This window comes from Oncorhynchus kisutch, linkage group LG21 (genome assembly GCF_002021735.2).
Source record: "Oncorhynchus kisutch isolate 150728-3 linkage group LG21, Okis_V2, whole genome shotgun sequence".
Classification (NCBI taxonomy): domain Eukaryota; kingdom Metazoa; phylum Chordata; class Actinopteri; order Salmoniformes; family Salmonidae; genus Oncorhynchus; species Oncorhynchus kisutch.
Window position 1 is genome coordinate 25,832,211 of NC_034194.2, and position 19,872 is coordinate 25,852,082.

The 19,872-nt window shown below is 42.4% G+C and overlaps 1 protein-coding gene, 1 long non-coding RNA gene and 1 pseudogene across 9 annotated transcripts in view; 2 read left to right on the forward strand and 1 right to left on the reverse strand.

The window, feature by feature from the left end:
• LOC109866606 (syntaxin-binding protein 5) overlaps nucleotides 1-10,024 on the forward strand; it is a 147,847-nt gene extending 137,823 nt beyond the window's left edge. For 4 of the 8 annotated variants that reach the window (XM_031800535.1, XM_031800537.1, XM_031800536.1 and 1 more), the window contains 6 exons: nucleotides 1,546-1,827; nucleotides 4,827-5,199; nucleotides 5,475-5,640; nucleotides 5,714-5,825; nucleotides 6,025-6,245; nucleotides 6,735-10,024. In XM_031800535.1, coding sequence (XP_031656395.1) covers nucleotides 1,546-1,827; nucleotides 4,827-5,199; nucleotides 5,475-5,640; nucleotides 5,714-5,825; nucleotides 6,025-6,245; nucleotides 6,735-6,776 — 1,196 coding nt within the window. In that variant the 3' untranslated portion in view covers nucleotides 6,777-10,024. The remainder of the gene's footprint in view (nucleotides 1-1,545; nucleotides 1,828-4,826; nucleotides 5,200-5,474; nucleotides 5,641-5,713; nucleotides 5,826-6,024; nucleotides 6,246-6,734) is intronic. The other 4 variants (XM_031800541.1, XM_031800539.1, XM_031800538.1 and 1 more) reach the window with 2 other exon arrangements.
• Nucleotides 10,025-11,694: 1,670 nt separating this feature from the next.
• LOC109866224 (sterile alpha motif domain-containing protein 5-like) lies at nucleotides 11,695-13,125 on the forward strand (annotated as a pseudogene).
• Nucleotides 13,126-15,878: 2,753 nt separating this feature from the next.
• LOC116356213 (uncharacterized) lies at nucleotides 15,879-19,404 on the reverse strand. Its single transcript, XR_004204699.1, has 3 exons — nucleotides 19,216-19,404; nucleotides 18,384-18,415; nucleotides 15,879-17,702 (listed from the first exon to the last, which is right to left on the reverse strand). It is a non-coding gene; the product is annotated as an uncharacterized LOC116356213 (long non-coding RNA).
• Nucleotides 19,405-19,872: the final 468 nt, after the last annotated feature.

A 19,872-nucleotide genomic window follows, 5' to 3' on the forward strand; every position in this document is an offset into this window, starting at 1 on the left:
AGAGCTTTCTGTGTATATGTGTTTTCTGCAGCATTCTCTTCCTGTGTTCTATTTCCTACCGGTTTCTTTTGTGTTTGGTCCTTTCCAAAAGTTAAAACACTTTTCTTGTAGGAGACCGACAGATATAAATACAGAAAGAAACATTGTTCTTTTATTTTTTATCTGTACAGTTTACCCAAAAACGAAAATCACAATTTCCTTCCTAGGACCCCAAATGGCAGAACCCCTAAGATGAGGAAGAGAGTGTTTATTGGGGTCAGATCCTTATTGAATATGCCAAATCTGTCAAATGCAGAGATATGATAGTCTGGAAAAAGATTTTTGGAGGTGTCGACATATAACACACTAACTGAATTGTGACATATGCTGATTGTACAAAACATTATGAACACCTGCTCTTTCCATGACATAGACTGACCAGGTGAATTCAGGTGAAAGCTATGATCCCTTATTGATGTCACCTGTTAAATTACCTTCAATCGGTGTAGCTGAAGGGGAGCAGACAGGTTAAAGAATGATTTTTAAGCATTGAGACAATTGTGACACGGATTGTGTATGTGTGCCATTCAGATGGCAAATGGGCAAGACAAAATATTTAAGTGCCTTTGAACAGGGGATGGTAGTAGGTGCCAGGCGCACCGGTTTGAGTGTGTCAAGAATTGCAACATTGCTGAGTTTTTCACACTCAACAGTTTCCCTTGTGTATCAAGAATGGTCCTCCACCCAAAGGACATCCAGCCTAGTTGACATAACTGTGGGAAGCATTGAAGTCAACATGGGCCAGCATCCCTGTAGAAGGCTTTCAACACCTAGTAGAATCCATGCCCCAATGAATTGAGGCTGTTCTGAGGCAAAAAGGGGGTGCAACTTGATATTAGGAATGTTCCTAATGTTTTGTGCACTCAGTGTATAACAACAGTGTTGTTTGTGATATATACAGTTTATAAACATTTGTTTATTCATCTTTCCAGCAACTCACAGGGAGCTTCTAAAACTGTATTAGCTTGTTATATTGACACCTGGTTTTAAATTTGGATGATGTGTTGTTTTTTGTACTAATGAATAAAACAAGTACAAGGTTGTAAAGTTTTAGTGAAATCTTCCCATGTTTCCTACGTGCCAATCTTCTTCAACCAACGACCAACCATTCATTTGATGAGTTCCATCTGCTCCACAGATAAAAACAAGTCCTTGTCTATTGCTATGTGTCTTAACCTTGCACCTGGACCTCGAACTCTTAGTTTGTCATGTAAGGATAAGAGTTTTCTTCAACAGATCAAGTTATTTTACAGCTGGCCTAATCTATTTTACTCAACATTTCACAAGGTGTTTTAGACCTCTTTAAAAGGAACGTCTGCTCACTGTTTTCTGCTCCTGTGTAATTGCTATTTTAGCTTTAGTGATACAATAAAATGTCAACCGTAATGTTGTTTGTCAGAATCCAACTGCTCCCACCAATCATACAGCTGTTGTTCACAGTATTCATGTAGTGTGTTTTCTCTACGTGTGTGCGGATGCTTTACCTCTCTGTCCTCTCCTCTACTGTCCTCCTGTCTGTATGTCCTCCACGGGGCGCCAACCCATTAGACCACCGGGACAACTCCTTCAGCCGTTCACGCTCCTCCTCCGTCACGTCCATCGACAAGGAGGCGCGCGAGGCCATCACCTCCTTCCACTTCTGTGAGACATTCGCCCGGAAGGGGGACAGCGCCATCACACCATGCCTATACGTGGGAACCTCCCTGGGAACAGTGCTGGCTGTGGCCCTCAACCTGCCCCCTGCTGGGGAACAAAGGCTGCTGCAGCCCGTTATCGTCTTACCTAGCGGTGGGTGTCTGGGTTATGAGTGAATGGATGGGTGTGTATGCGTGAGTATGTTAATGAATACATAAGGATTGCTAACAACTCTTTGTTTCCAGACAAAAATTACATCCTGCTCTACACATAATCGACATCTGTACATACCAATAAATGTTTTATACATTCAGTGCATTCGGAAAATATTCAGACATCTTGACTTTTTCTACATTGTTATGTTACCGCCTTATTCTAAAATGGATTACATAGTTTTTTCCCTCATCCATCTACACACAATACCACATAATGACAAAGCAAAAACATATTTGTAGAAATGTTTGCAAAACAACAACTGAAGTATCACATTTACATAATTATCCCTTTACTCAGTGCTTTGTTGAAGCACCTTTGGCAGCGATTACAGCCTTGAGTCTTCTTGGGTATGACGCTACAAGCTTGACACACCTGTATTTGTGGAGTTTCTCCCATTCTTCACTGCAGATCCTCTCAAGCTTTGTCAGGTTGGATAGGAGGCGTTGCTGCACAGCTACAGTGCCTTGCGAAAGTATTCGGCCCCCTTGAACTTTGCGACCTTTTGCCACATTTCAGGCTTCAAACATAAAGATATAAAACGGTATTTTTTTGTGAAGAATCAACAACAAGTGGGACACAATCATGAAGTGGAACGACATTTATTGGATATTTCAAACTTTTTTAACAAATCAAAAACTGAAAAATTGGGCGTGCAAAATTATTCAGCCCCCTTAAGTTAATACTTTGTAGCGCCACCTTTTGCTGCGATTACAGCTGTAAGTCGCTTGGGGTATGTCTCTATCAGTTTTGCACATCGAGAGACAGAAATTTTTTCCCATTCCTCCTTGCAAAACAGCTCGAGGTCAGTGATGTTGGATGGAGAGCATTTGTGAACAGCAGTTTTCAGTTCATTCCACAGATTCTCGATTGGATTCAGGTCTGGACTTTGACTTGGCCATTCTAACACCTGGATATGTTTATTTTTGAACCATTCCATTGTAGATTTTGCTTTATGTTTTGGATCATTGTCTTGTTGGAAGACAAATCTCCGTCCCAGTCTCAGGTCTTTTGCAGACTCCATCAGGTTTTCTTCCAGAATGGTCCTGTATTTGGCTCCATCCATCTTCCCATCAATTTTAACCATCTTCCCTGTCCCTGCTGAAGAAAAGCAGGCCCAAACCATGATGCTGCCACCACCATGTTTGACAGTGGGGATGGTGTGTTCAGGGTGATGAGCTGTGTTGCTTTTACGCCAAACATAACGTTTTGCATTGTTGCCAAAAAGTTCAATTTTGGTTTCATCTGACCAGAGCACCTTCTTCCACATGTTTGGTGTGTCTCCCAGGTGGCTTGTGGCAAACTTTAAACGACACTTTTTATGGATATCTTTAAGAAATGGCTTTCTTCTTGCCACTCTTCCATAAAGGCCAGATTTGTGCAATATACGACTGATTGTTGTCCTATGGACAGAGTCTCCCACCTCAGCTGTAGATCTCTGCAGTTCATCCAGAGTGATCATGGGCCTCTTGGCTGCATCTCTGATCAGTCTTCTCCTTGTATGAGCTGAAAGTTTAGAGGGAAGGCCAGGTCTTGGTAGATTTGCAGTGGTCTGATACTCCTTCCATTTCAATATTATCGCTTGCACAGTGCTCCTTGGGATGTTTAAAGCTTGGGAAATCTTTTTGTATCCAAATCCGGCTTTAAACTTCTTCACAACAGTATCTCGGACCTGCCTGGTGTGTTCCTTGTTCTTCATGATGCTCTCTGCGCTTTCAACGGACCTCTGAGACTATCACAGTGCAGGTGCATTGTGGATGGAGCCAAATACAGGACCATTCTGGAAGAAAACCTGATGGAGTCTGCAAAAGACCTGAGACTGGGACGGAGATTTGTCTTCCAACAAGACAATGATCCAAAACATAAAGCAAAATCTACAATGGAATGGTTCAAAAATAAACATATCCAGGTGTTAGAATGGCCAAGTCAAAGTCCAGACCTGAATCCAATCGAGAATCTGTGGAATGAACTGAAAACTGCTGTTCACAAATGCTCTCCATCCAACATCACTGACCTCGAGCTGTTTTGCAAGGAGGAATGGGAAAAAATTTCAGTCTCTCGATGTGCAAAACTGATAGAGACATACCCCAAGCGACTTACAGCTGTAATCGCAGCAAAAGGTGGCGCTACAAAGTATTAACTTAAGGGGGCTGAATAATTTTGCACGCCCAATTTTTCAGTTTTTGATTTGTTAAAAAAGTTTGAAATATCCAATAAATGTCGTTCCACTTCATGATTGTGTCCCACTTGTTGTTGATTCTTCACAAAAAAATACCGTTTTATATCTTTATGTTTGAAGCCTGAAATGTGGCAAAAGGTCGCAAAGTTCAAGGGGGCCGAATACTTTCGCAAGGCACTGTATTTTCAGGTCTCTCCAGAGATGTTCGATCGGGTTCAAGTCCGGGCTCTGGCTGATTGGTGGAGTGCTGCAGAGATGGTTGTCCTTCTTGAATGTTCTCCCATCTCCACAGAGGAACTCTGGAGCTCTGTCAGAGTGACCATCGGGTTCTTGGTCCCCTCCCTGACCAAGGCCCTTCTCCCCCGATTGCCGGGCAGCCAGCTCTAGGAAGAGTCTTGGTGGTTCCAAACTTCTTCCATTTAAGAATGATGGAGAACCACTGTGTTTGGGGACCTTCAATGCTGTAGACAATATTTTTACCCTTCCTCAAATCTGTGCCTCGACACAATCATGTCTCAGAGCTCCATGGACAATTCTTTCCATCTCATGGCTTGGTTTTTGCTCTGACATGCAATGTCAACTGTGGGACCTTATATAGGATAGTGAATGCCTTTACAAATCATGTCCAATCAATTGAATTTACCACAGGTGGACTCCAATCAGAGACTTTTCCCAAAGAATAAGGTTGTAAGGGTCTGAATACTTTCTGAATGCACTGTAGATATATTTTCAACACACTCCATCCCACTTATCTGTCCAGGTACCCTTGCACGACTGAAGGGCAGTATCCTGAGGATGGCCTTCCTGGACAACACAGGAACCTTTCTCCCCCCTGCCTTCGAGACCTGGTATGAGCCAAACGCTGCGGGCGCTGACAGTGAGGAGCGAGACAAGGCCCGTAAACGCCGCCCGGTCTCTGTGTCGCCCTCCACCTCCCAGGAGCTGCAGGAGAGCCAGTATGCGGTGGTGTGCTCTGAGAAACAGGCTAAGGTCATAGCACTGCCCTCACAGAACTGCATCTTCAAACACAGCATCACAGAGACATCGTTCGTCCTGAGGGCTGACGTGGTCCAGATGAACATAGGGAACTGTGTGGCCTGCTTCTGTGCTAACGGACACATCATGACCCTCAGGTGAGTCAGTGAGCCATACAAACACACACACACACGCACACACACACACACACACACACACACACACACACACACACACACACACACACACACACACACACACACACACAGGTAAAATAGATGCATATGCTAAAGCTAACTGATAATCCCTATATTACTATAAAGAGCTTAATGAATGCTAGGGTTAGACTCAAGGTTTCTACATGAAAAACACAATGATGTTGTGTTTGAGTAACATTATGTTGTATGTGGTCTCTCTCTCTGTCTGTCTGCAGTCTGCCGGGGCTGAGACCGTTGCTGGATGTAAACTACCTGCCACTGACAGACATGCGGATAGCCCGGACTTTCTGCTTTACCAACCTGGGCCAGGCCATGTACCTCACCTCCCCCACTGAGATACAGAGGATCACATACAGTCAGGAGACCTGTGAGAACCTACAGGTCAGGACCATGTAAATACACACACTCACACACATGTAATACAACTGTGTTAATGTGTGTATGTGTGTTTCAGGAGATGCTGGGAGAACTGTTCACACCAGTGGAAACCCCAGAGGCTCCCAACCGAGGATTCTTCAAGGGCCTTTTTGGGGGAGGAGCAACTTCCCTGGACAGAGAGGAACTATGTAAGTGACACACATAGAACATAACACACACATACTATAGTGTACACATGCACAGAGTAACTATTTTATCTATATATTCAGTGTTAAGTTTGCCACATTTCTCTTTCCCTCTCAATCTCATTCTCTCCCACTCTTTTTCCTATCTCTTGTCTTTCTGGCTCTCCCTCTCCCCCTCTCCCCCTCTCCCCCTCTCCTCTAGTTGGTGAGACGCAGGCAGGTAAGGCGTCCCGTGGCCTTGCCCAGCACATCCCAGGTCCTCAGGGCCTGGAGGGCATGAAGGGGGCAGCCTCGGGCGTGGTGGCCGACCTGGCGCGTGCCCGGATAGCACTGGATGAGAGAGGGCAGAAACTGGGCGAGCTGGACGAGAGGACGGCTGCCATGTTGGCCAGCGCCGACTCCTTTGGCAAACACGCCCACGACGTAAGACGTTACATTATGATACGAAACATCAAACTAATCTGAGATCAGTGTCTTGGGGCAACTTCATCCTGTAGGAAGGTGTTATATTATGAGGCTACACTGGAAAAAAGAAGGAACCCACACTCTCTGAAATATTCTTACGTTTTAATGTTTGTTTTTTTAGCAGCAGAGGTCAGAACAAATGGACGTGGTCAGAGCAAACAGCTTTCTTCAGCATTCAAACGCTGGCGAAGGCTGCCCTCGAAACGCTGACAATAAAAACGTAAAGAATATTTCAGCGAGTGCAGGATTTTCCTTTCTTCCAGTGTATGGCTTTTGAACCCTGCACCCAAATATTTTTTGTTACCACAAACCTTTGAGCTGAGCATGCCAATTCCTCATTTAATTCCTGTTTAATAACACAAATTCGTTAGCGTCCGGAATAGCCCTTAGAGCAAGACAATGGGGAGTTTTCTGTAACACTAGTGTTCCATTTTCCCCTCTCTAAAGATGATGCTGAAGTGCAAAGACAAGAAGTGGTACCAGTTCTGATCTGAGAGGGGGGAGCAGAGCCAAAGGGACATAGCTTCATCTGGACTCTACATGCCCCCCTCCTCCATCTCTCTATCCATCCCTCCTTCCTCCACTGGACACGTGGGACACGCTTTCCTAGCACAATGTTGTATACTGTATTTACTTCAGTCATAAGGTTACAAACTGAGGAACGGACTGGAGAGAAAAGAGGTGTTCTCTTTTTGGTTATTGTTTGTTTTTCCCATCTGTGACCTGCCGATTGACTGGAGCTCTGGGGTTCCCTCATCCTCATTCGGCAAAATGTTCTGTGCCGTTGTCTCTGCTCCAACCAATCCGGGGCATATACTAACAGACACATTCAAACACAACTGAGAGAAAAAATAAACAATGAAGAAACAACTACAAAAAAAAATGTAAATGTAAAAAGAGGAAAAAAAGAATATATATATACATAATTATATATACATAAATCTATATAAATGATCAAAGCTGTATTCACTTCCCACTGTCAAGTGCAAAACAACAAGAGGACAACTTTACAGGTGGAGACAGACTGGTGGTGTGAGGGGCAAAGGAAGCTCTACTCAAAGTCACAGGAGGTGATATCATAGTTGCAGGATAAAAAAAACAGGTAATTCCAATGTACACTGGATCCCCTCTCCTTGCTCCGACTAGACTCTCCTCATCATATAGATTCACTGTTTTCACATCGTTCCCAACTGTATTCACCATGTTTTAAAGGTAGAGTCAGCTGTATGATGTAGATGCACAAAGTAAACAGCATAGTGGGTCAATTTCTGCAGCAACTAAGAGCTTTGGAGCACGAGGCTAAACTTCTCAGCTGTTTTGGTCCCGTGGCTACCATACTGTAAGTGCGCAAAACGCACCAGTGCGTGCACAGGAGCAGATACTGTGTGTGATTATGTGAGAGCGAAGTCTTGTATCTTGCTCATTGCCATAGCTGTGGTGCTGCTCGTGCAATGTAATTTCGCTAACTCTACCTTTAATTCATCTCTTCTTGTTTGTTTTGTTCTGTTATTGTAAATCTGTTTTTCTTTTTCTTAGCTGTCGTGAACATTGTGAATGATGATGTGTTTTTATTTGGTCATGTTGCCAGTATGTTTTGTGTCTTTATTAAACTCCCATAAAGCTATCCTTATAAAAAGGGCTGGATTAAAAACAGGTCATGGATATAAAATACATAGATTTATCATTCAGATCAGTACACGTCACCATCAATAATGTTTCATATCAGGTGTCAGACACAGATCAGAACTCCAGAGGCAAGACTGTCACTGTCTCCGTCTCTCCCTGAAGTCTTTTATTTGACATGTAAATGCTACCTTCCTCCCTGATCTCATCATGCCATTAACATCTGCTACAGTTTGGGCTTGTTAGTGACCCTGTATGAAAGATGTCAGTGTTCCAGTAGGCCTATACACTGCTGGTCTATCCAGACCTATTGGATTGATATTCAGGAGTAAATATACTCTATGGACATGTGATCCTGAAGTGCACGTGAACTTGGTGATTACTATTAACACATGGGAATAAACCTATTTGTTTGTGTTCAAATATGCAGGACTATATATACAGTATGTACGTTCACGCAAAGTCATACGTTTTTGAAGACTGAAACTTTTCTAGTTTTCCTTGAGAATTGTCCGTAAAATATTTTGTCAGTTTGAGTGGTCTGTTTATTGACATTTGATTTATTTAAATGTAAGAGACGCTGCTATATGTGTGGTGTGTCGAAACCGTCTGATGTTTAGAAATCTGTTTCTATCCCTATTTCAGTGGTGAAAGCACTCATTTGTATGTCCTTCAATGCTCTGCCAGGCTTCTCTATCGTTCTGTTGTAAATAGGTAAATAATTTGACAATCTAAGACCAATTGGAAAAGTGTTGGGTGTTGCTCAAGCAAGCGACTCAAGGACAGCTGCCATATTTTTAATGACGCCAAAGAGTTACTTTAGCTTTTGTTTCCTTGTTCTGTTACTCAACTTGGCATTCCAGAAGTTTTACTAATTAAAATACAATAGGCATAGGTCTATATGGGGCCTTGGGAACTGTGCATTCTGACCCGGTCACAGGGCTAGGTTCCCTTCTCAAGGAGAGTGGGATATGCAAAAAAACGAACATTTCCAATTCACACATGCATATTAATACACCCTTGTACATGTGTGAAATAGGACAAATATAAGCACCCACCAAATGATTATTATTAGTGAGGGTAGCAGGTTTTTAGTATGGAACAACCATTGTATTCACAACATTGTGCCCATCATAAAAGTTCCAAAGTGGTAATTGGCTAACTTCTAAGTAGCCTGCACCTTCTCCTAAAAGGACCATAGGAGCATTCCACTGTTGCTATGACCAGCACATTATCTTAAATGTTCAACTTTGTGGTCTTTGACATTTTTTCGTGCTGTATGATCGATAATGACTTGTTTTCTTGTCTCAAAATGCTTAATTTTGGTGACCAATCAATCTGTGTCAAATCAATTGTGGAAAATCAGCAAGAGAGTATGGGAAGAAAATAAAAGAAATAACACAGTAACCACAGTAACGACACAGTAAGCACAGTAATGACACACTAACCACAGTAAGGAGAGGATGTCTGCATCAGCAGGATGATGCAACCTCTGTGTAATGTGGCTCCATCATTGACCGGCCTCGCATGTTCAGTGTCTCAGTCTACACACATCATGCTTCAACTCTCCCTGGCTTGTCTTCTAATGCATTCTCCTTCTACTCTAGTAACAATTCCAAGTGGCTCATTTTGGAGATACTAACGTGCAGGTTTGGTCTCTTTTTCTGTGTTCTAGTATGCACTGTTGTGTGGTTGTTGATAGGTAGCCCTGCTTCAATCTTCCAAGGAGAAAAAATGACTTACAAAAAAATATATATATTAAGGTCCTTCCCGTTCATTCTAGATCTCTTTTATTTTTCAGATTTTCGATGAGTTTTCTCTTGTCTTTGAGTGAGTTGTTTCTTGCCCACACACTCAGTACGCAGTATTCTTCTTACCTGGTATTATTCATACTCACAAGAGGGAGTCTGTCCGCCATAATGCCATTTCTGTCCTGGATTTAACAGTTATCAGTGGGTTGCAGTATTTTCTCATTGTAGCCAATTTTCTTGTACAGTTTTATGCAAATTTCACATGGATGTTTATGACTTTATCTGCTGCCACAAACAATTTAGAAATAATTCTGTAGATAGAAATGACTGTGCAATGGAAAATAAAAGTGGAAAACATGCATACCTTTGGTGTCGGTTTATTCTCCGTGTTTCTTCATGAAGACTAAGGTGAATGCATTGTGTCATCTTTGCAGGGAGGTGCTGCTCCTTTAATTATTTATCAATAAGTCAGTAATAACTGGTTACAGTACTGACTTGAGGCCGAAGCTATAGTCATACAGCATTGATATAACATCTGGGATATCTAAAAGTGTGTGCCTCAGACAGTAACATATAGTTTGAGGGTTAAAGCTGAGCATCAGGATGATCTCATCAAGGTCAAGTCCCAGAATCCAGACTCCAGGCAGTTAGTGATGAATCAAACATTTTCACTAGATGGCAGCAAACACTCACATATCAGTTCCATTCGTTTGAGTGGAATCCAGGCAGGACCTCTAAGACACAAGTGCATTGGTATGGTACTGGGGACTAATCGTAGTGGGGATACTGGGGATTAATCATAGTGGGGATACTGGGGACTATTCATAGTGGGGATGCTGGGGACTATTCATAGTGGGGATGCTGGGGACTATTCATAGTGGGGATACTGGGGACTATTCATAGTGGGGTTACTGGGGACTAATCATAGTGGGGATACTGGGGACTAATCATAGTGGGGATACTGGGGACTATTCATAGTGAGGATACTGGGGACTATTCATAGTGGGGATACTGGGGACTAATCATAGTGGGGATACTGGGGACTATTCATAGTGGGGATACTGGGGACTATTCATAGTGGGGATACTGGGGACTAATCATAGTGGGGATACTGGGGAATTATCATAGTGGGGATACTGGGGACTATTCATAGTGGGGATACTGGGGACTAATCATAGTGGGGATACTGGGGACTATTCATAGTGGGGATACTGGGGACTAATCATAGGCGGGATACTGGGGACTATTCATAGTGGGGATACTGGGGACTATTCATAGTGGGGATACTGGGGACTATTCATAGTGAGGATACTGGGGACTATTCATAGTGGGGATACTGGGGACTAATCATAGTGGGGATACTGGGGACTATTCATAGTGGGGATACTGGGGACTATTCATAGTGGGGATACTGGGGACTATTCATAGTGGGGATACTGGGGACTAATCATAGTGGGGATACTGGGGAATTATCATAGTGGGGATACTGGGGACTATTCATAGTGGGGATACTGGGGACTATTCATAGTGGGGATACTGGGGACTAATCATAGGCGGGATACTGGGGACTATTCATAGTGGGGATACTGAGGATACTGCTGCTCCAGTTTCAACTGTTCTGCCTTATTATTATTGGACCATGCTGGTCATTTATGAACATTTGAACATCTTGGCCATATTCTGTTATAATCTCCACCCGGCACAGCCAGAAGAGGACTGGCCACCCCACATAGCCTGGTTCCTCTCTAGGTTTCTTCCTAGGTTTTCTTCCTGGTGACTATTCATAGTGGGGATACTGGGGACGTTCCTGTAACTGGCAAACACTTTAAGTATGTGTGAAAGGTACATTTGGTCATTGAATATGGAGCTAGATGATGAGGGTACTACGTTCGTCAGGATTGTCATTAGAAAAAGCTAAATCACTCACTACTAGAGTGTTTATCTGGTTATTTACTGAATAATTAGGTTGAGGGAAAACAATGAAGTGCTGTGAACTTTTTTCCTTCACATTGTTCTTCATTTTGTTCCCCAAAATGACCACCAGTGGACCCAGCATCGTGTTTGAGTGGCTGAAGACCCTCAAGCTCTCTCCAGTGCTGGCTCCAGGCATAAGCAACATCATTTGTCATTTAGGGCCCCTGGCCACTAGGGGGCCCCTGGCCACTAGAAAGGTAGTTTAAGAACTCAATCAGGTCTCAACTTACAAGAGTTGGAATACTAGAAAACACAAGGTGCAAGTTCGAAATGTGGTTGTGCATCAGCAGTTTTTCACTTGTTTTGTCAGTCACTGATAGTCACTCAATTAGCCATGTCAGCTGACAATTATTAGATTGCTAAGTTAGTCTAGTCAGTTATCTAAATGTCTGGTAATCATGGCAGAATGACCAACCGGGCAAGCAGGGCACATACCCAGGGTCCCTGACCTCCATTGATTTGGTTACTTACTCTTGCTCAGATATCATTAACATGGCATGTGTAGAATTGCAGGACATTATCTGTAAAACGTATCAAATTATTTCTCTCCACCCCATGGCAAAATGAGTAGAATTTCAGGAAATTAGCTTTAAAACTCCAAACATGTATATCTGCCCCATGGCAAAATGAGTAGAATTTCAGGAAATTAGCTTTAAAACTCCAAAAATGTATATCTGCCCCATGGCAAAATGAGTAGAATCGCATGGAACGTATTTTCAAATTGACAAAAATTCACTAAAACCCCAAAATGTGTAGAACTGTAGAAAACTTGCTTTACAACTGCAACAGGTTCTAAACGCCCAATGGCAGGAAATTAACTTTAAAACGTATTTTTTTTCTCTCTGCTGTCAAGAGGGGGTAGCCATGGTTCTCTCAGTTTGTGGAGTCCTTCGTGGATAACGGCTACTATGATCTGGAAGGCGATGGTGTCTACATACCACACCAACTACAAAGGATCCATGAAGCGGTGCAAAGGCTGAAAGCTGAGGATGAGGCAGTTGCCGGGCTGTATTTCATGCTTGAGCCGATCCCCACCACGCTACCAAACAACCACCTGTTGGACCAGTAGTCTAAACTCCTGGAAATCAAAGTCTTGGATCGAACCAAATAGTGACCGGGTTGGGGGGAATGGGGGCGCGTATCTAGGTGCACAGAGGAACCTGACGCTTGGCAACAGGAGGGAGCTGGTGATTTACCCCAAACTGAAGCTGAAGATCATGATTAGGGATAAAGTCATCAGAGATTGAGTCAACCTTGCCAGGCCACCATACTCAAACAAGGTATACAGGTCACATAAAGGTTTTTGGTGTGCTTTGTCCTGTGTTGTTGACCTCATATGTTCTTACAGAAACACTACCCTGTATTGATCTCACCTAAGTGACTGCTGCATCGCAGTGTGCTCTCAGGTTCCCAAGCAACCATTACAGGTGATCGAGCGGTCAGTGGTCAGTGCCCAGTCTGTCTTGAAGGTCACTTTGGGTTTACCATGATGAAATATATTAGTGGCTTCCAATATTTTTTACATCGTTATAATCTAAAAATGAGTTTATGTCAGCCCTCTACTCTGAGGGCAGGGGCTTCAGAGAGAAGTGCCAATCATAATCTAACCTTTAGAATAGGCCCTACCCCACAAAACACAAACAAACGGTCTCTGGATCAACACCACACCTCACACCTGTCAGGCCCGGTGCCAGTGTAACGAGTGACTAACTGGTCATAGATCAGATTTATTTAATGCCTATCCTAATCACAAACACGAGATGAGAGAACAGAAGTGTCCCAGGCTTAGTGAGTTCAGTTCAACCTGGGGAGGTCTGAGTGAGTGTTGCTGTGGTGACGGATGCTGAGGATCAATGATGTGCAGGAAGATGAGGAGCCTTCAATCAGTCTCTAATTTCCTGTAGAGGGTTGCAATTTACAACCTGATTACTATTCATTAGTGTTCCCCTCCCTTCCCTTGGGGAAACGCTGTTCACTCACACTGACCTCAGCTGTCTAGTGTCCTCAGCTCTCAGGCCCCAGGGCTCTGGCCTAAGATGGTGGTTGAGAACTGGCAATAGAGTGGAGCATCATGAACTGTCATTAGAATGGAGCATCATGAACTGGCATTAGAATGGAGCATCATGAACTAGTATTACAGTGTAGCATCATGAACTAGTATTAGAGTGTAGCATCATGAACTAGCATTAGAGCGTAACATCATGAATTAGTATTAGAGTGGAGCATCATGAATTAGCATTAGAGTGGAGCATCATGAATTAGCATTAGAGTGGAGCATCATGAACTAGCATTAGAATGGGGCATCATGAACTAGCATTAGAGTGTAGCATCATGAATTAGCATTAGAATGTAGCATCATGAACTAGCATTAGAGTGGTGCATCATGAACTAGCATTAGAGTGTAGCATCATGAATTAGCATTAGAGTGTAGCATCATGAATTAGCATTAGAGTGGAGCATCATGAACTAGCATTAGAATGGAGCATCATGTACATCATGTACATCATGGAGCATCATGAACTAGCATCAGTGTGTAGCATCATGAACTAGCATTAGAGTATAGCAATATGAATTAGCATTAGAGTGGAGGATCGTGAACTAGCATTAGTCAGGTTTGAAGGCCTTCATGTTCTCACACGCTTTTTCAGTTCTGCCCACAAATGTAGGATTTGAGGTAGGATTGAGGTCAGGGCATTGTGATGGCCACTCCAATACCTTGACTTTGTTGTCCTTGGAAGTATGCTTGGGGTCATTGTCCATTTGGAAGACCCATTTGTGACCAAGCTTTAACTTCCTGACTGATGTCTAATGATCGGCTGATGTCTAAGTGCAGCAGCTCCTCCTGCAGCAAAGCACCCCCACAACATGATGCTGCCACCCCCATGCTTACCAGTTGGGATGGTGTTCTTCAGATTGCAAGCCTCCCCCTTTTTCCTTCAAACGTAACGATGGTCATTATGGCCAAACAGTTCTATTTTTGTTTCATCAGACCAGAGGACATTCCTCCAAAAACTACGGACTTTGTCCCCTTGTGCAGTTGCAAACCGTAGTCTGGCTTTTTTATGGTGATTTTGGAGCAGTGGTTTATTCCTTGCTGAGCGGCCTTTCAGGTTATGCCGATGTAGGACTTGTTTTTACTGTGGATATAGATACTTTTGTACCCATTTCCTCCAGCATCTTCACAAGGTCCTTTGCGGTTGTTCTGTGATTGATTTTCACTTTTGGCACCAAAGTACGTTCATCTCTAGGAGACAGAACACTTCTCCTTCCTGAGTGGTATGATGGCTGCGTAGTCCCATGGTGTTTATACTTGCGTACTATTGTTTGTACAGATGAACGTGGAACCTTCAGGCATTTGGAAATTGCTCCCAAGGATGAACCAGACTTGTGGAGGTCTGCAAATTTTTTTTCTGAGGTTTTGGCAGATTTCTTTTGATTTTCCCATGATGTCAAGCAAAAATACAAATCTAATTGACTCAAATGATGTCAATTAGCCTATTAGAAGCTTCTAAAGCCATTACATAATTTTCTGGAATTTTCCAAGCTGTTTAAAGGCACAGTCGACTTAGTGTATGTAAACTTCTGACCCACTGGAATTGTGATACAGTGAATTTTAAGTGAAATTCTGGGTCTGTAAACAATTGTTGGAAAATTACTTGTGTCATGCACAAAGTAGATGTCCTAACTGACTTGCCAAAACTATCATTTGTTAACAAGAAATTTGTAGAGTGGTTGAAAAAACCTCTGACTTCTGACTTCAACTGTACCTACCTAAGTCAGGGTTCTCAAGTACAGAAACAGACTGAATGCTGAGAAACAGACCGAATGGTAAGAATGACCAGTGTTGTACTGTCAAACTGAGACCAGAATATACCTGCTTGTTGAATCTTCAACCAGCCACACACCTCTCATTAGGACTGTGTGTGTGTGTTATCTGGGCTACCTCTGTGTTAGGTGATCAATCAGATTATTCCAGTTCAGATTAAAAACATACGTATTTTAACAGCAACAGTTCCAACCTAGACCTTCTATCAACAATACTTCCTACAGTAAGATGTACAGTAGGCCTGATAATTTTTCATCTGTACTGTTACTTAGGGTTGCACTAAAAGGGTTGCACTAAAACTGAGCCTGTGTGTTTTCTGTTATACATCTGTGTGATGTGATCAATCCGTTTATTCCAGTTCAGAATGAAATTATTTATTGAATTTGAACAGAAACAGTTCCAACCTAGACAGGAAGTGTAAGAGTGTAAGTGTAAGTGTAAGAGTGTAAGTGTAAGAGTGTTTTTAATGGGGAAAAATAAACATGAACATATATTTCTGGGTATTTCATTGTTTTTTGTTTTTGTATATATTGCTTCTTTTTTGGGGGGGCATAAGGGCAATGAAATTTTCAGATATTTACATATAGTTGCATATTTTCCTGAGCTTGTGTCCCAGGAACACATAGAATTTCTCATTTGGGTCCCAGGCTGAAAAAGTTCATGAATCCCTACATTAGAGTGTAGCATCACGAGTCAGCGAGTCCTCTCCGTTTTTGGGGTTCCAGTGTTTCCCCTAGATTATTTTCTAGGTTGCTGCCCAAAAATTCTCTATTATAATAAACCATTGTACTGTGTCTAATTAATGAAAGGAAAAGCAGTGTGATGTTTCATGGGGATTGATTTCCCCTTCTCTATAAGTGATTGAATTTTTATTTTCCCTGTGGAAAGGGTAAGACAGTCATTTTATGATCAATGTAAGTGAAAGCCAATACAGTACAGTACAGCATTGATAGTCCTGGTGGAGCTGTTCCTTTTTTACAGACCAATAAATCAGAAGTCCTCTTCCAGAGGAAAAACAGATCCTATTTTTTTATGTATCATCCGGTGTGTACAGTTGGGAGAACATTTGGCAGGATCACCAATACAATTGTCTGTCTGTCTGTCTGTCTGTCTCTCTCTCTCTGTCTTTCTCTCCATCTCTCTCTGTGTGTCTTTGTCTATCCTTTCCCCCTCTTCTCTCTCTCTCTCTTTCTCTCTCTCTCTCTTTCTCTCTCTCTCTCCTCTCTTTCTCTCTGTTTGTGTGTGTAACCGTGTGTACTTGTACATTCATGCATGTCTGTATGTGCATCTGTATGATGTGAGTCACTTTGATGTGAGTCTATGTAGCCTCCACAGTATGTGAGCCTGTGAGCTGTGGTAGGCTATATGTAGTTTAGTGCTGCTAATGCTTTATTTACCAAAACAAAATTATCTGGCAAATTGAGGTCTTAATTTGATTAGGTAGTGAAAATGTGTTTTTCATCAACTGGAATGATCTGTGTGGGTGTGTGTTATGATGTTGTTGGGTGAGGTAGAGGGGTGAGTGAGAGGAGAGGGGAGGAGAGTGGGTGAGAGAGAGGAGAGGGGGAGGAGACGGGGTGAGTGAGAGGAGAGGGGGTGAGAGAGGAGAGGGGGAGGGGGAGGAGAGGGGTGAGTAAGAAGTGGAGGACGAGAAGGGTGTTGATTTGTTATAATTTGCCAGACTGTTATCATGAAGCCATGGTCATTGAGGAGAGCTGTTACCATGAAGCCATGGTCATTAAGCCATGGTCATTGAGGAGAGCTGTTACCATGAAGCCATGGTCATTGAGGAGAGATGACTGTTACCATGAAGCCATGGTTATTGAGGAGGGCTGTTACCATGAAGCCATGGTCATTGAGGAGGGCTGTTACCATGAAGCCATGGTCATTAAGCCATGGTCATTGAGGAGGGCTGTTACCATGAAGCCATGGTCATTGAGGAGAGATGACTGTTACCATGAAGCCATGGTCATTGAGGAGAGATGACTGTTACCATGAAGCCATGGTCATTGAGGAGAGATGACTGTTACCATCAATCCATGTCATTGAAGAGAGTTGACTGTTGACTTTGCCTTCTGACCTACTGGCCTGTTGACAGGGTCGGACACACACTCACACAAACACACACATGCAGGCACGGACACACAGACACAGTCCCTCAGACAGGGTCAAAGCTGCCCTGCTCAGTAGATGACACATCAGTGTGAGTGGTTGCCAAGGCGACCCAGATTATGAATGACCCTGCACAGCAGCGAATCCGTGTGTCAGGAAGAGCGAAAGAAAAATAGAAAAGAAAAAAGAGAACAAGAGAGAAAAGAAAAGACAGATCAGTCTGGTCCAGGCCTATGACAGGTTATTATTTAGAGGCTTTTAAAGGGGCAATATGGAGTTGCTACATCCATTTTTTTTAACCAATTAATGAATGATATGTACCCATAGATTCTTGAAGAATATAACTTATAAATGCCTCATGAGCTTAGTTCAGCTGTCATACCTCATCAAAACCCAAAATATAAGCTTGTTTTACTTTAAACAAATTAAATGTAACAAACACTGTACAGTATAGTCTCAAAACATGGTTAATAACTATCATTTTCATATCATTGATGGTCAGTCCTTGCATCCATAGCTCGGTCTAAGAATTTGAGAGTGGTATGTTTCTCCAGCCCTATCCCTCAGTTTTTTCCCGAAACAAGGGCGGGAGGATGCTTTGTTATCGTTTCTACTGTTGACAGCCGCTTTAAAGCATCAGTCGATGACAGGAGAAAAATGGCTGTTTGATTTTCCACCAGACAGGGAGTGTTGTCTTCCTATACTATGTGAGGTTAATAGGTTTCCTCATGGTGTTTGAGCGGTTATTCTTTGAACGCTCTACTGTAGATAGTGAATGGCACCTCACTGTTACATGTTGTTTATCCTTACCTGAAGACATGTGACACTCTTCCCGATGGAGCCTGAAACAACACAATTAAGAGCCATTGGTGGATGACATTATCTCCTCATCTTCTCTTCGGCTCTCTTTTCAGCTCTATATTTTGAATGTTTTTAAATTAGTTATCCCTGCCTCCTTATTTACATATCATAACAAGGTCATATCCACGATAGGATCAAGAGATCACATGGGGGGTTTGACAAAACAATAAACAATACATACTTTATTTCTCACATACACCAGGTAGGTGCAGTGAAACGTGTTGTTTTACAGGGTCAGCCATAGTAGGACAATGCCCCTTTGAGCAAATTAGGATTAAATGCCTTGCTCAAGGGTACAGCAACACTTTTTGAAGTTTGTTGGGTTTTTAAACTAGCAACCTTTCAGTTACCGGCTCAACGCTCTAACTGCTAGGTTACCTGCCGCCCTTAACCCTATAGACATACTATAGCCTACGTTCAAAACAATTCAAGGTGCCTATAGATACAGGTCAGTTACCTGTACCTTTTCCCTTATTAGAATGCTATACATATAATGCCCTTTAACCTCTCTGCGCACGGAACCCGCTAGCAGGCTGAAAATCCACAACATACGGTGATCGCTACATAAATAGTAATATTAAACATTTATGAAAATACAAGTGTCTCACATGTATCGAAAGCCTAGAATCTTGCTAATCCAACTGCGTTGTCAGATTTAAAAAAGGATTTACTGCGAAAGAATACGATGCGATTATCTGAGCATAGAGACCCATAAAAAACAACAATTTTAACCAGCACAGGCATAACATATTCACAAATTGCATTAAAATAAATTGTTTACCTTTGACGACCTTCATCTGTTTGCAATTCCAATGCTCATTGTTACACAATGAATGATCTTATGTTTGATAAAATCCATTTTTATAGCCTAACACGAAACATTTTGTGAACCGCTTGTGTCGTGAATTCCGTCTCATTCCATTTGACGACACATTCCAGGTAAATAACTCACACAGAACGTGACTTTTCCAGTCATGTTTGGTTTCACTGCAATCAACTGGTTTGTTTGTAACACAATCAAACATGATGGGTCATTTCGCGGGACGTATTGACTGAAAGAAACCGATTTGAAGACAACAAGTCATGACATCATTGTGCACCAATGATTTGCCCGCTGTTTTGTTGATTGACTATCTTTTAACCCAATGACCACTGATCGTCTTGAAATCTAGCTGGGTAGATAGCCAATGAGCTGAGGTAAACGGCAATAGGCCATGTTTATGTGTTGGAAGACCAACCCATGTAGTAAGCTCCAGCGTAAAGTCAGTCATTCGCTATTGAAGTTTCATACCGGAAGGAGAAACACATATTATGCATTGCATTGTTTGGTAAACGCTCAGATTCAGCTGTTTATATATCAATCATTATGGCGACTAAGTCAGGGAAAGCTAAATTTAAGTCTAGATATACAGATGTACACACAATTTTTGAATAAATT